Below are 17400 nucleotides of genomic sequence, written 5' to 3'. Positions count from 1 at the left end.
GAGAGTTTGCAGCTGTTTTCCAGGCTATTAGCACTAATTAGAGGGGAACAGAATGAGTAGCCATTACAGTGATATTTATGTTCTCCATTCCAAATCTATAGTAGTATTTAGGGTATTGAGTAACTACTTCACCTAATGTTTGTGTATTTTTATGCTGTACCAAGGCAGTTAGCTTAGCAGCATGCTAACAATAGACTCTATTATAAATAATTGTGACGTGCTTTGTATGAGGAGCACTGTTTGAACGATGCACAGAGTTGTTGCCTATGTAGTGTGTTCCAAACCTGCAAACGGAGTTATTCACTGTCTTACAATGACAGCTGTCAGTGTGAAAACCTTGTCCCATGATGTTTTTGCACAGTTTCAGACACAGAAGTGCCACCATTCAAGTGGGAATTAAATATTCTATGGAGGGATATATAAAATATTTTAAAATAAATACGGTGGGTAACTCAAAGTGAGGGTTTACAGATCACAATGCAAGTGGGAGAAGCTTCATGTTACAGTCGTCACGATCGCGGATGACAACATCCCGGATCAACACTGTTAATGAACCGCAGAGTACGATTAAATTAATGTACATTTAACCGCTTTAATATGGAGAGGCACTGAAATGTAGACCTTTTGTTTGTGTTTTTGACCTACACTGTACATGATGTGAGAACAGTTCGCTATTTAAGTTTGTAATCGCATGGACTCACTAACTTTAACGTTAGCTAGTTTTAGCCAAAGATACCTTGCTGAAATACAAGTTGGCATTAACGTTCAGCTTGAGCTGATGTAAATTGTAAGTTAATGAGAGTATGAAAACAAGAAAATGAATGTTTTTGTCTTCATTGGGATTGGGGATGAATGCTTAGGGACATTTTTAAAATAAATAAAATAAAATAAATTATATTAAACCATCCTCTCAGGATACCTGGAATTGTGTTACAAGTACCCCAGACACATTGTTTTTCCATTTTTGTAGCATAAACGCCATCAAACCAATGCGAGATTCGGATCTTCCAATGTTTTTCTATGGTGCTGAAACCTAAAGATGTCCGAGTTCCGCTCCCCATGCAACTGATACTCGACTGCCATTGTCTAGTCTGCGTTCGAGTGGAGGGGCTTTCCGATAGGTCAATTAGGCTGGATTTAGAACTGAGCCATAATGTTGCCGGGTCATTCTACAGAAACGTCCACTTTTGGTATGGCAAGATGTCTTAAATTGTATTTATTTTTCTAACATTTAAACTTGGACCACATTATTAGATTACCTTTTGACTTTATGTATACATATAAATGACAGCTTAAATTAAGTTAATTTTTTTTTTTTTTTTAGCTTTTTTGTGCAATTATTTCAAGACCACATGTCCTATTTTTATTTATTTATTTTGTATTTTTTTTTGTCACTGGTGTTACCTTCTTTAGCAATATTAAACGTTTTTATGAAATATTTTTTTTTTTTTTTTTTTTTTCTTCAGCACATGTAGTCAGAGTTACAGAAAAATAATGAAAATGCATGAAATAAGGAGATTGTTTTATTTAATGTGTCTTAAAAAAAAAAAAAAAAAAACAGTACAGTAACACAGCACAGTAACACCAGTGACATACATAAGACCTGATATACTGATCTTCACTGTTGTTATCTATAAGGAAGGTAACACCAGTGACAATTTTCATGAAAATGCATTTTGCAAAATGTCTGCTGCAAGGTATCAAACCACATGTTGTTAATCAGGGTATACTCCCTAAATTAGGTAGTTTAATCCATTTGTATTAGGATATAGTTTTTTTTATACAATTCCCTAACAATAAATAGGTCATACCAGTGACATCAACTGAAAGCTTCATATGAAATCATGAGATAAATGAGAAAATGTCTCATAACTGAAAAGAAACAGTGGACATAACATGGGCCTTTTTTCATAGATGTTTAGAAAATAGGAAGAAGGAAGTCAAGTGATTGTCATCAGTGTGATTTTTATTTTTATAGTTTTGTTGAACGGTAACACCAGTGACACAACTCCATGGGACCACTGTTTTCATTATATATATTTTATAATATTTATTCAGCATTTTGTTTTATTATGCCATTTATATCATATATTTGATAGTTATGAATACATTATTGTATTTTAAATGGTAGAAAAACCTGTTTTTGACTTCAAAATAAAGCACTTTCCCGCTGTTCATGGCTGTAGGGACGAGCAGTTTTGTGGTGCTTGGAATTCTTTATAATGAATTAAAAAAACAAATATTGCCACATTGATTGCTCAAGAAGGTGTAATTGTTCAAATAACATAGTTTCATTTTAAAATATAAATGAATTGTAACCCTAAAGTATTTTTCAAGTGTAATATTTCTGTAAAATCTAGGGGCAGAAAAATTGACATTTCCATAGAATGACCCTGCCCTGCCTTGGACAGTAGCCAACATTCATCACATTAAACATCATATAAGCCAATTAGTGTCCATGTGTGGCTTTGAAGGTCTTTCCCGTAATCTGCATGACAGAGCTGGTGGCAGGTGCTTATCCTCATGACAGTTCTGGAAGATGGGGGTCTTGGGTGGTGTTGCAGATGGGGACTTTGGTCAGAGTGTCATGCCCAGATTGAGCTGCTGCGTCTCAGGGGGAGGATTGTATTACATTGTGTGTAATGATGTAATGGGACCTCTCAGCACTCTGCTGCTGAGCAGCACCAGGGCATTGTTTGCAGAGAGAATGTACCCTGCTGATAGTGCAGCCCGGCCCACAAAATAGCAACTCATGGGGATTCAATTTTTTTTTTTTTTTTTGGACTTGACAATTGGAAGCCATGCAATGGACTAATAATGCATCTAGGGTGTTTCCCTGTTTTTGACTCCAAGATGCTGCACTCTCAGGAGAAAAAGGAAAAAAATCCGGGTTGGTACCAAAAGGTACATCTTTGGTCTTAAATGGTACACATTAGCACCTTAAATGTACACATTAGTATTTTATTAGTACTTTAAAAGTGCCTGTTTGTACCTAAATTTTTTATTTTTGTTTTTGCATTATTGTACTTTGCAAAGGTTTTTGTTTGTTTGTTTTTTTTCACAGTCTCTGTGTGTTTTGAGTGATCTTATGAAAACAACAGTAAACATTCATGTCCCATGACCAGTGGATTATGGATTTACACTCAACATAGGACCTGAGTGAAAGCATTTGAGTCCTGCTTAAGGATGCTGAGCAGACACTCAAAAGGCATGGAGGTCAGGCAGCAACGTTCACCTCTCCCTCTCATGGTTTTGTCTTGCTGAGCCATGGATACTTCTGTTGGCTTGTGTTTGGGTACATGTACTTTAGCCTGACTGAATTCAGCTCCAAACACCTGGGGATTTTTAGATAGGGACAGATTTTCTCTATTCATCCATGCAGGGCACTCAGCCATCAGTCTCATCACTGAAGCTTTTGTCTTTAGATTTCTCTAAATATTTATTAGAGGAACCGCCTGGTCATCACGAGTTTTAGTAGATTATGATTTGCAGGATGTCACAGCTTATAGGTCCCAGTTTGACATTGTTTCAGATTTGCATCAACCAGTTTTCAATTTCAATGAATAAAAGTCCTAAATCAAACATAAAATGCTAAATGAATGACCCTGCAAATGAATAGTGTTCCCAAAAATATCACTTAAACATTTTGTCTAAAATATTGTGCCTGAAGTTCAGGGTTGGAACAACATGGGGTAAATAAAAGGTGAACTAGTGTTCATCTTTGGGTGAACTGTCCAACCTTCTAATGTTTTGAAGTCCATTTTAGAAGACTTTTCTTGTTTTCTTGAGAATGAATCATGTTTGGGTTGTACCATGTGTGGCACCTTTTGGTTAAGGCGGTTTGGCCTTCATTGAGGTTGAAATCAGGCATTCAGGCTGATATTATCCAGGCACTTTAACTCCTACTTGTAGGCCAGGCCGGGTGTATATGTAATTTTGTGTATTCTTATGTTGTGTTGATCATCTGTGTACTATAACATTAGCCTTTACTACTGTTGAGTAGGGTGTGTCTCTTTGCATGGCTATCTTTATAGGCAGAGAAAGAGCTGTACAGATTACAGGACTGATATATCATCTTTACTAATAGCAGATCCTCATCGCAACATCCCTTTGCAGAAGAGAAAATTTGTTGAGTGCTGTGTGTGTGTGTGGGAGACTTTTCTTTATTTGACTTGGTCTCTCACTGCCACATCTCACACACATTTGGGAAGCAGGAGGTAGGTTTCATCCAGGGTGTGGGCCAGATGTCTGCTTTCTCTCATCACGCCTATGCCTAAACTCCAGACTGGCACAAACTTGCTGAAACTGCCAGTAAAGGGGTCTTTTAAAGAGGAATTGAGTAGATCTAATAAGCTGCGAGTTTAGAAAGTTCATCAAACCTTCTTTTTGGCTTTGTGTAGCATCTACTAACTCTGCAGATTCTTCTGAAGTGTCCCAATGTTAGAAATGAGCAACTGAAGTTTATTTTCAACATTAACAGCCATGCATTACATTTTAGATGAAGATTAATTTTTCAAATGCAGCTTTGCAAAGATGTAATTATTGGAGCAATTAAAACATAATATTAAACCGAAAAGTAGACCCAAGCGAGAAAAATATTAATGGAAGAGAGAAAAAAAAAAAAAGAAAAGAAAGAATGCATGCATGCACACACACGCGCGCACACACACACACACACACACATGCATACATACATACATAAAAAATAAAGCAGGCTATCTTTCCTACCTAAGCCTGACCCAACCCCCCTGTAGTTTGACAAGACAAAACCTAAAGTTATTTTGCATTGACTGACCATATGGAGAAAAAACATGGCGTTTATGAAAAGCTTAATTGCTGGTAAGAGGGATGTGGGATCTTTTTTTTTCAGAACATATAACAGACATTAGTTGCACATGTGCATTATCACCCTCAAGGTTCAAAGTGCATTAGGTTCAACAGCATTGAAAAAAATCATGATGAGATGTTTTTTGTTCATTTAATATAAAATGGATATTTCATTTTATCAGAACTGCTGCATGATAATGCATGTGTAAAACCTACAGTACCACATTTTGTCTCTTCAGCTGCTGCAGTACAGATGTAGGCAATAAGGAAATGTTGAGCTACCTTTGCTGTTTACAGAGTCACTACAGTTGTTTGCTTTCCCAGAATCCCTTTACGATCCGGGGTTTTACAGGGGGAAAAAAAACAAAAAAAACTTTACTTTCTCCCTACGCTGTGAAATTTAAAATTGCTTGGATTTGTGCGGGGTACCAATTCAGTTTTTTGTGTCAATGAGAATGTTAGAACATGACAACATTATTGATCGCCCAATCAATCAGGCAAAGTCCTAAGGCTGTGCATAAGTTGTCTTACAATCTGCCTTTGCTTTACCCAAGACATTACTAAGGTCACATTTTACAATCTGATAGGCAGCATTTGTAGAGGACATAAAGTCTCTTTTTGTATTTATTTCAAATAATTTTCTTTACAATAAATTCAGCACAGTTGTATAAGCAGCAAATGACTCAAGTTCATCATGTTGTTCTTCCCACACATGCTTACAGGTAATATTATATAACAAGTGTCGGCAAATAGCTTTTAACATTCACATGGACATTTAAGTGAGTGTGTCATCCTGGTTATTTGTTATCAGCAGTGGCTTTTAGCACAGAGAGAGATGAACTCTGGACTTTGCGTTGGTAGACATGCTCTGTGGTAGAGAGCTAAGCTTCTCTTCTCATGTAATTGTGGCCACCCACCCTCATCCTTTGCCAGTGAAACACAAAGCAAACTGCCTCTGTCCCTACAGTATTCACTGCCTACAATTCAAAGCTGTGTAAGTCCAAAAAACAAAAAAAACAACAACAAAAAAAAGTCTGAAGCATTATGGGGCCATTGGGATATAGTGGGGGAAAATGCTCACTTCCCAACTGGAAAGTCCCTTCTGTGGGATTGCATGAGGGCTTTAATATGTCCACACTGTTTGTTCTGGCTCAGGTTGTGTAATAACTTAATTGCCTCTCCATCATCAATATAGCTATGGTTCTGATTGCACATAAAAATGTTCACACATCCTTTGTATAGCAAATCAGCTCAAAAGGGAAATGTAGATAAATAATTACAATTATTTATACCGGCTGACAGTAATAACTGTAGCAGAATTAAATTGCCATCAACTTATCTGTTCGTCCAGCAAACATTCAGTCTAAGTTCATATCAACTTTAAGAAAGTATATTTCCTTGGCCACAGACAATACTTTTCTATTAATGCGTTAGAGCATGTAGCGAGGGTCAAAATCGTAAAGAGACATTAATTTGCAAGGCAGAACCAGAAACTCATGTAATTTGTGCACACAACTTTTATTAACTAAACGCTAACACACATAACTAATCTAAACAAACAAACGAATAAACATACACTCATGCGTACATACAAAGGGGAGCTAAAGTGGATGAATGAAGCCATTAGAGAAACCAGAGAATGCAGCTATGGAAAGAGTCAGTTAACCGCCTGAGTAAAACCATCAGCGCCGTTTATTACGGGGTCTATAACTTATACTAAACCTCTGTTTCGTTTAGTTAAATGTACGATACATGCTTAGCCTTGGTTGTTGACGAGTGTCCGGATGCAGTCTCGGATGAAAATCTTGATGGTTTCAAGGTTTGGTGGTGTTGGAGTTCAAGTTCTTTCAGGTTTGAAGGGTGATGAACTCCAAAAGATGTTATTCTGGCTCGGTGGTAATTGGGAGTTTCTTCCCAGGTAGAAAGGGAAAAAGAGCTAAGAAAGAGATCTGCTGAGATCCGAGGATCCTTGGTTGAATGGAAAGTCAAGGCCGCAAGGCCTGGCACAAAAACTTAAGGGTCCAGAAGAATTCTAGCTCACATCCTCATCTTCTCAGAATCTAAAAGATTCGCAGACTGCTAGGCGTGGCGTCACTGATGTGAGAGCTTTATCTGATATAGAGGTCACACCTCTGGGGTGTCAAAGAGCCAATGGTGTCTTGAACTTTTGGAGGGAAAGTTTTACGACACTCTGTCTCTGAACATGGTAATTTGCATAGGTAATTCGCCTGGGTTAATGCACAAACTACTAAAGATTCTTAGGACACTAATATGTTGCATAGGTATCAACATGTAATATTCACTCTTAATTAGATCATCCGAAGACGAATTGATAGACCAAACATGGTATGAGTGAGGTGATCTTACCTAGTGATCTATCGTAAGCATGCATAAGACAATATACAATACACAAGAACAGTAATAATAGACACAATGACCTGAAGATATGTGTGTTCATTCAAAGAAAGGTTTTTCTATGAATTAATTAGAGAAGAGTACTTTTTTATCTCATAATGTCTTTCTTATAGGAAAAAGGTAGTGAGAGTTGCTCTGCCTGCATTCCTTTGAGCAATAATCTGATGGGTGGCCATGGAACCAGAGGTCTGTTCTGCCTTTCTTAGGTGTAAGATGCATTTCAGGGGAAGGGTCCACAGACCCTCATAGTTGGCCCTTTGGTTGGTTGAGGGGGCATAATAGATTATTTGTTAAATATAACAAACAGTTGTGTGTCTGATCGGTCCAAACGCTACATTTGTTTGTCAGTTAATATAGTTAAACATCATTCAATATTATATTTGCTATTGTCAGTTTGTAATGTGGAAAACCTTTAACTCTAAATATAATTTGGAAACACATAAATGTTTAATTAATTTAAAGCTTGGTTCCTTAGGGAACCCTGTCCAGTATTTAAACCGAACACATAGGAATTTAACTGTGTGCAGTTTCCTTAGCAACAAATATCCACTTTTTCAATGTAAAAAATATAAATGAAAAATTACAGCAGAATTATTTGATTGACTAATCAGACTGAAGTATTCCAAATAGTCATATAGTAATTGTCTGTTCACTACAACATATCCATGAAAGCTGAATATGATTTCTTAACTGCTTTCCAAATATTAAAGTAGCGTGGACCTGTGTGGATTTATGATCTGTAATGGTCAAATGTCAAAAACTATGGTATGTCATGAACTTGGCCTCAGCCAGTGTTTGCTTTTCTCATTGTTTACATTCCTGCTTTGACTTTCCTTGGTTTCTCAGGGTTTCAGCAGTGACTTCACAACTTACTTCAACACTTGACCTTGATTTTTCACTCATGGTATCAGACAAACTCTTGCATTTGAAAGAATCTATCTAGCCATGTGTTTAATTGCTAGCTGTTGTAATTATTTAATTAACCTTTCTCTAAAACATTACTGATCAGTTCTGCCTTACCAACTGTTGCCGTCTGTCACGTCACTGTGAAAAGCATTTGCTTTATTCACATTTTGTTTGTGTAATAATATAACAATTTCTTCAAAGAAATCTTGGCTTTCTTCATAAGAATAATGTCAACTTTGAGAACATTTCATTAAATCATACTGTTTACAGAAATGTCTTGTTTATTCCTGAGACATTCTATGAAGTTTGTAGCAAGCAACCTTTGAGGTAGTCAGCCATGCTATACTGTAAGTTATGACCATTATATAATCACCATATTGCACCCCATAATTGTATTTATTTTGGCTCTCCAAATGTGAAGGTGACCCCTCTCCCAGCATGTTCACAATCCCTCTCCCTTATTTCCTGCCACGGGGTTGGATAAACAAGCTTTGGCTCGTGTAGAACGGCCTCCCCTTGGCCACAGCTAAATTGTGCCACAATGGCATGGTTTGTCGTCTCGCTTCCCTCCCTGACAGCTCTTCATCCATTGAGGGTCATGTTTAGGTCACGTCCCCCCATTGAGACATGTCAAGTGATGTTTTTATGTGGCATGTGCTCTCTATATTGGTGAATGCCATTCCTAGTTTGCATTATGGTTAATTTTGAATATTGGAAAGCCATATTCCCTCCCTGAGGAGTGAGGGTGAATGAATGAGAGGGGATGTGCTCTCTGTAGGGCATCAGGACACCAGAACACATGAAGGTTTGTGCTAGACCTCTAAAACACTGTTGTTTTGAATGGAATACATTTTAGTTCATCCGTTTTCCTGTGCATCGCCAAAAGCTTTCTTATAACTGCCTAGACAGCATATTAAGGTATAATAATAGACTATTCCAAAATATATATAATATAACTTGCATTGGCCAAAATCCAAGGCAGAATCATGTGCGTCTTTTATGGAGAACACAATCTCCAGGATGCATTGTGAGCTCTAAAGAAAATTAACAGAAGTCTGCAGATAAACAAAATAAATATCAGTTATACTTATTTACTTTTTTTTGAAAGCATTGGTGAGGGAAAAATCCATTATACTTGAACTGCACAGGTAACTAAACATGCATTTGATTTAAATACCTTTTGCTATTAGCATGTTTCCAAGCTAAATTCCATTGAGTTGCTATAAAATAAAACATTTATAAATGCATGTTATAGATCTTACTTTGAATAATTAATTTGTGTATATGACTGTAACATTTAATCAAAATGTCACATACATCACAATATGGAAAACAAAGTTTCACTACTTTAACTTCATGACTTCAATAAGTATACTAAGTGTGGTGTTGTTGTTGTTGTTGTTGTTTGTTTATTTATTTTTACTTTTTGTACTTTCACATTTTGGTATTGAATGAACTATTGTAAGTAAATTATAGTTAGCATTTTTGTTCCTTTTGTCTGCCATCTTGGATGGATTTTCTTTAGCTACATCTAAAACCAAACTGAGTAAGTAAATAAATACATTTGCTTATTACATTTGTCATATTGTCAATGTCATGTGACTTAAGACCTCAGGTGCTCTGTTGCTGCCATTCACAACTTATCTCTCGTGGCCTCATTGGATAGAAGTATCCATCAGATGTGCACTTTAGATTCTCTGTGAAAGGAGTATGTCTTCTGTGTATTTTTCACCTACCGTTTTATGAATACTTAATATTTCAGACATGCTATATTATTTTTATTTATTTATTTTTATTTTTTCCTACCATGCAGTAGGAAAGTAGGCATATTTGGATGCAGTGTTTATTTTCCACTGGATTTTCCATCTACCCGAAGGATGCATGCAACGCTGGCTACTCTTTCCCGAAAGAAGGTATACATGTTCCCTTAAAATGCTTCCCGCAGACAGCTTGCTAGCTAGGTTTTGGAGTGGGGCCTGAATGTCAGTCTCTATAGGTCTCCTCAAAGGACAGATGTGGGACACGTGACAGAACATACAGATCACAGACGTCAGGAAAGCTGAGTCAGTGCAGACAGAAGGAAGCAGTAAAGTCATCCGGTTTTGGGTGACTAAAAACAGACCGACTCACTCCCGTGTTCTACTTCCTGAGGGTGTGAATGGGCCAATGGAAGGGGGATCCCAACTATAGGCCTCACTCTCTATTGTTTAAACGATTGTAAGAAACAACACGTGCAAGTAAGGTTTTAATAACCCATGCAAGTTTCTTCCTGAAACAAAATCGATGTTTCAGAAGAGTCTGAACTGTAATTTTTATGGAGTTAATTTTATTCAGTGAATGTCCTGTTTGGTTGGAAAAGGTTTGCTGGCAAAAACGCTTATACTGAACTTTTAAGAATCACATTGCTTATTTCACAGCTTCCAAATGGAAAAGCATCACATTCAGTGGCTATTTACTCCTGCTGGCTGTGCAATAGCTTCTCCATGTGCGTGTAAATCCAGACACACCAAAGTCTATAAAACAAAAGCATTGTACAAGAAGCAGCTGAAGTGTTTGTGGCCACCTGGTTGAATCCACTTGTGTTTTTCAGCCTTTCTTCTCTGGAGCTTCCGTGATCCATTGTTTGTTCCAGCGAAGTCCGTGATCACTCCACCACAAGCAGGAAAACATTACTTCCACTGTGGTTCATTCAGAAACACATACGGATATCCTATCCCAGTGTAGCGAGGTGTCCAGCCTGCTGAGGCATGAATCATTATTTGGCTACTGTGTATTTTGTCCTGCCTCCAGCTCTGTACATTAACAGCATTGATGCTGGTTGTATTTTGGGTGTTCCTGCCCTTGATTAGTTTTCCTTTTTAAGCAGGAGTATCGGTGGTAGCAGCAAACTATTTTCTGCCATGTGCCTCATGTTGTGGCTTTGGGCCTTACCACGGCCTTAAAGCAAGCTGAAATTACGGTTCAATTACTCCTGTAGGCCATGTGCTAAAGGACATCCCTCCTCCATTCATCAAGAAGCTCCTGGTCATATGTGGCTCTTCAGGCCAACAGCTCATGGACTCCCTACTTTGATGTTCCCATTGGTCCTTTATGATTACATCTCACCAAGTCTTATTAGTCAGAGTGAAGTTTGTATACTGTAGAAATGACTCCCTCTTATAGGGTAGACTTAGCAAACTGACCCCTCTGTACTAACCTTGTGACAATTGCACAGAGCAGATGTTCTCACTTTACCCTTAATTTCCTCTCTCTACACATGGTGTGGCTCCAGGCGGGGCACGAAGACGAACATCTAATGATTCCCTGGCCTTTTAGTGCAAACCAAAGCTCAGTTTTAGCTCAAAGTTGGATCGGGACAAATACCACACACGCGTCTCCTCCCTTTTGTCATTGGGAGAGTTCTTGTGTCTTTTTTGTTGCTCTGCCTGCGGAGGCCTATGGGTCCATTCATATTCAGATTCAAGCTATTCATTTTCATGGGAATCCTTCGTTAGATCAAAAAAAAAACTTGCAATGCATGCTGGGACTGCCTGAAGCATCATGATGGTCTAGATTTGCCACTTTGGCAAATTTCCTTCAATGGGACCCCTCCCATGGTCCTCTGTCAGAGTTTGGATAATTGTATTATGCCTCTTTTGTTCGGGTCATGACGAGCGGTTTTGTCACCTCTCAAAGCTCAAACATCTGCTATCTAGGATGTGCGCGTTTCTGTGTTGATGTAATGCCGCATGCCCTCTCTGGCTCTCCTACTCTTCTCTTTTCCTCACAAATCTCTCCCAGGGCTCCGCCCAGAGCCCAAACCTCCATCAGATGGACTTTATATATTTTGGGTTTCGTTCTCTGTACAATTTGTGGTGCGTCAGTCTGTTCCATTTAAGATTTAGTTTGGAGTGTTAATAGTAATACTTATGGGTTAGTACATCTTCATAATATTAAAATAAAATAAAGGCTCTGTTCCCAACCTAGTGAGCTGCTTTGACAGCAATTTGCAGCAAGAAAGTTGACTGAATTTATTCATTTTCAATGAGAATATAATATTTATTTGGAGTGAAAGCAGCTATTAAGAGGCCTGTACAGTTTTTGCAAATTAGAAGTGACGTGGCAGCTACCAATAGGAGTTTGTCTGATGCAGCTGGTTGTTACAGTTGAGTAAAAACAGTTTTACTTTTATATGTTACTGATTTGAAACGCTCTACATAGGCAGCTTTGTGTGCCATATAAATATCCCTATTTATACAAACCTCAGAGGAAACTCACAAGAGTTTAGCATTAACATTTTGCAATTAGCCAACAATGCAGTTCTCGAAGTAAAAAAATAAACTTGTGTATAATAATTGATAGAACTATTTTTAACCTGTACTTTTATTGAATTGTTTTTCCACCATATTAAATGAATGTTTTTCATTGAGTTTGTTATAGTGCCTTCTGGGATTACCTTCTGCAAAGGACACATACCATTTCACTTTAAGGTGTGGTCACTTTTACGCTTGTACACCAAATTGCTGCAGGTGAAATGCAGTTATCTCAATAGGAAGCCTCGTGATCTGGAATTTTATGAGTAGAAAGGTTTGCCAAAATAGATATAGTTTATCAGATCCGATTCAATTCAAGTTTGTTAAACTAAAATTAATTGCATTGACCAATGTAAAGTTGCTTAGTTTGGAAGTGGAGTTAAAGTAAGCTATGCTTCATACATCGCTATACTATTCATAATGGACAATGGTCTTTCCTTGCCAGTTTTGCTAATGTGACAACACCTTTAGGATTTAACCAAAAGGCAGCATTTTAGAATGCAACATAATCATCTACACACTTTTGGAACAGCCTACAATGCCTTAAAATGCTTTCTACGTAGGCAGCTTGCAAGATTTTGGAGCCATCGTGTCGGAATATGGTCTTTCATTTGTGCTATTTACCCATTTCTGTAAGCTGAAAAAGTCCTGGCATGCCTTTGACCCATTATAGAGCTTAAGTATCCAAATGTATGCATGCCACATCAGAGATGGCTTTTGTCATGGTCATTAAGAACATGCATATCAATAAAGTATTACAGTAATTCCTTGGATCTGCTTATCATTGTTCTGGAGCTTTTGTTTTGCCATACACATGTATACCACTAGCTCACTGTGAACCTGATGAATCCAGACTTTTATACATCTTAGAGGAGGGGAACTACATGCAACATTTCCCTCACAATCAGACCTATTATTAGTGGTGGTTTTGGAAAATTCCTCAGTAATGATTGTAGAAAAGTACAGACTGTGAGGAAACTGGGAGGTGGAATAAAATGGGTTGAAATTAGCACTGTTTTTAGGCAGTGTGCAGTCCAATTTTATTTGGAGTTGATCACTCGCCCTGGAAGAGTGTCATTCAGTACAGCAACATTTACTGACACAGCCTACAATCTGCCCTACAAACATGAACTGAGACTGCTGCTCTTTTTTTTTTTTTCCTCAAATGAATCATTTACAATTACATCATTGTTACTGTGCCCACTAGATTATAGAATCATATGACCCACTTTTTTGTTTACTGTCCTGGAATTTGTGGAGAATTAATCTAATTACTTACTCTTTTCATTCAGAAGCTATCCTGTTTGTTTTCTATCAAGAATCAAAACATGAATGTAATGGTCCCCAGTATAGACTGTTAACACTGAGGAATTTCTTCTGTCGACAACTGATGTCTACATCAATAAAAAAAACACATTTGCTGCAAAGCAAAATGATTCAACTGACTATGTGACTAACTTGTGACTAACTTAACCTAGTTAAACCTAACCTTTTTAAAAGTCTATTCTAATCTTGTGCATGTGAATTAGTAGTGATATTAATATTAATACACTTCAAAGTTTAATTGTAAGAACATTTTTGTTTGTGTTTGAATAGCAGGTTTGGGACTAGTGTTGTCATGGTACCAAAATTTCTGTATTTGGTACCAATACCAGTTAAAATCCACGGTTCTCGGTGCCAATTTCGGTACCAAAGCAATACACAAAAACATGCTAATTAAAAAACACACTATTTCACACTAAGTCAAACAAAAATAAAATGTACAAAAATCAATGCCAGTAGTAGTAGTAGTAGTATCACATACATTCTACTAATAGTAGCCTAATATATTTCTGGCACAATGTCTAAACCGAACTTTTATTTTGACGGGTTGCCGTGAATACCTTTACCTTTTTGTGTGTATATGATATATGACGCTGGTTTAACTCAAATGAAACGGTAAAATGCTCGTGAAGTGACTCTCAGAGCAGTTCTGGAGATGTTGTTTATGTATTTATGTCCTCATTTAGACAGCAGACGCTGAATTTACCTCGACAGCGTATGTAACAAAACCGCGCGTCTCTGCCATTCATTCATTCACACTGAGACTCGCAGAACACGCGGGGCTGCGGGATTCATATTTGAATCGACTTTTGCGGCTTAATATTTACAGATACTAGTCCATATCCCGATTTGATTTGTGTAATGACCTACTTTGACAAATTTCATGACGTTCCGTGTTTAACTGTAAATTCCGTTTTTAAACTAGGTCCCGCTATTCCGTCCGCGTTTTCTGCATCGCGGAAATCATAGGGGCGTAGGGCCTACGCGTCAAGAACCGGGTTGACCGGGTACTCGGTACCACCGGTACTTAAAAAAACCTGGTACCGTGACGTTTTCATTTTTTTAGTACCGGCTTGGTACCGAAGTACCGGGTCTTTTGACAACACTATTTGGGACTGTGCTGGGTCACCACCTTGTGTCCAATTAAAAAAATGTAGGTCCTAAAGCAATACCAGTGGAGGAAATGTTTTTTTTTTTTTTTTAAATAAATGTCTCCTAGTTTTGCCCAGAATTTACTGATACACTGCTGTTACCATCATTGACAATTCCCAACTCTACACCATGCATTGCCTGTCCTCTTATCAGACCATATAACAAAGTGCTCTCAATTTAGCATCAGTTTTTTAATAATTTCTAGATGGTTGAAGTAAATTGCTTATACAGATTCAGTAGAACAGTGAAGACAGGTGGCTAATGAAATGAAAGCTTTGCTTTGTTAAACTTTTAAAACCTGAATATTCTCTGTTTCTTCTCAGTTATGCTCTGGCAGATGAGGCCTACCGGTCCCTGCGGGATCAAGATAAAGACCAGTGCATTCTCATCACTGGAGAGAGTGGGGCAGGAAAGACGGGTAAGACCACTTACAAATACTTAAACACGAGTCAAGCAACTAATTAGCATTAGTGATGTTTCAACTTTTATATTTTTTCAGTATTGTGATACTAGCTGCTTTCTTGATGGTGAAACAGTTTTTATAACTTATTTCTGATTCTCTTGCACTCATTAATTTTATTCACTCATTACTCCAATTAAAATCTTTAACTATGTTGTTAACGAATGCTTCACCGATGATGCTGAATTGCTCCCGTTACATTTTACAGTAGTTATGCTGCATCATGGTATGGCAGTAGGTCATAGACTCTGAATAGACGGACTTTGGTATGGTTATGCAAGTTGGATTAATCTGCAATCTAAAGTAATGATTTAGATTAGATTAGTTTTGCGGACTAACATAGCTCTTTGAAATGTGCTGTCCATCTGTGTTGGAGCTTTTTCAAAAATGCATTTAGATTCTTCATGTGTCAAACTGTTCATCTGCTGTTGGGACTCAGATCAAAATCTACAAATGGGGAACAGGTGCTGTGTTTCTGATCATTTATGAGCCAATCATTACTCATTGTTTTCATTCGGCTCCCATCCAGTGTTTACTTATGGATACTATCTCATATTCTCCCCTTTGAGACCCTTTCCTTTGTGTTTTAATAGCAAATTACTAATTAAGTTGTGCCTGCTTATCAGTCTTTACAGAAAAAACATTTTAAGCTTTAGCTTAAAGACCAAGTAGAGATGATCAAACAATGAATGACCTACAGATTTTAAAATGAGGAAATATAAACAATTTTTTATTTAAGTTTTTGAATTGCAAGTGTTCATCTAAGAAGCAAGTACAATATTGCGATTTTCTGACTGAAAATTTGTTCGAGTTTGTTCATGTCAGCTCAGCTCTATTATGTTCTTTTGGAAGATGATGTTTTATTACCATTACGAATGCTGAAGTTTAACCACAGCCATTTAGCAGTACAAAACTGGACTCCTCTTGGTTTAAAATGGGCATCTTACTGTGCCAACCATTCAAATCCAGGACATCCAACAGTCAAAGCAATGAGATAAATAGGGATTGTGGTAATCCACACACTGCAGACTACAGAGCAAGGGCTGATGAAAATCATTGACTGTTAGTCAAGGTCACTGTGTTAATTTCAAAATGCTCTTCTGCACTAATGAAAATCTACCAGAAATAAATTAAATTGTGCTCTCTTATTCAGTGTTCAGGACCTATGCTTAAAGCTATATGAAATGAGGAGTTATAGCATTATTTTCTATCTGCTTGATTATCGCTCTGCCATCCCTTCTTGTATAAGGTTTGATCAAAATGTTTCATACTTTAAGTCCTGTGAATTGAGCGGAATCCAAAAATAGCCATAAATCTCTAAAACATAAGTGGGCGTCCTTCCCTTCAGAAAACATTTCACTTCTGTGCACAAGTCACTGCTCTCATAGGTCCAGACATGGGAAAGTCATTAAGCATCGAACAAGATAAATCTTACACAGCCATTAGTGCCAAGTAGATTAAAATCATTCCATGTAAAAACACAGTTTGAACAGTAATAAAAATCATAACGATAATCACTAGTTTAACATAATTAGGGCATGCTTTTACACTATTCCACTTTTTATTTATTTATTTATTTATTTATTTACTAAATGAACTAAAAGAAGAAAGTTTAAATTTTTTTTTTTTTTTTCAGTGCAAGTTATATTTGTCAAACTGGACATTGATGCACAGGTTTTCCCCTATATTTGAGTTGTTCTATCATCTCTTCATAATTAATAGTATCAGCTCTTTAAACAGCTGATCTCATAGTTGGCTTTGGAAGAATGAGGGAGTTTGGGTTCTCGTGAGGTGGGAAAGGCGTTTGCTCCCTGGAGGATGGGCAGAGTTGATGTAAAGGGGATTTTTGGGGTGAGGTCTCGTCTAGAAGATGACCCCTGACCTCATTCTTCTGTGGTCTGTTTTTCAGAGGCTAGTAAGTTTGTGATGTCATATGTGGCAGCAGTGTGTGGGAAGGGCCAGGAGGTGAACAAAGTGAAGGAGCAGCTGCTTCAGTCCAATCCCGTGCTTGAGGGTGAGTCTTCC

At 37.5% G+C, this 17400-nt stretch overlaps 1 protein-coding gene across 8 annotated transcripts in view; it reads left to right on the top strand.

The window, feature by feature from the left end:
* The window catches only part of myo1b (myosin IB), an 85552-nt gene that overhangs the window by 26882 nt on the left and 41270 nt on the right, over positions 1-17400 (top strand). For 6 of the 8 annotated variants that reach the window (XM_058786640.1, XM_058786641.1, XM_058786642.1 and 3 more), the window contains exons 4-5: positions 15239-15333; positions 17285-17389. In XM_058786640.1, the coding sequence (XP_058642623.1) occupies positions 15239-15333; positions 17285-17389 (200 nt within the window). Of the gene's footprint in view, positions 1-14338; positions 14379-14507; positions 14917-15238; positions 15334-17284; positions 17390-17400 lie in introns of those variants that run through there. The other 2 variants (XM_058786645.1, XM_058786647.1) reach the window with 2 other exon arrangements.

Source organism: Onychostoma macrolepis, chromosome 09 (genome assembly GCF_012432095.1).
Source record: "Onychostoma macrolepis isolate SWU-2019 chromosome 09, ASM1243209v1, whole genome shotgun sequence".
Lineage (NCBI taxonomy): Eukaryota > Metazoa > Chordata > Actinopteri > Cypriniformes > Cyprinidae > Onychostoma > Onychostoma macrolepis.
Note: the sequence above shows the minus strand (reverse complement) of the source record. Positions and strands in the feature narration are given on the sequence as shown.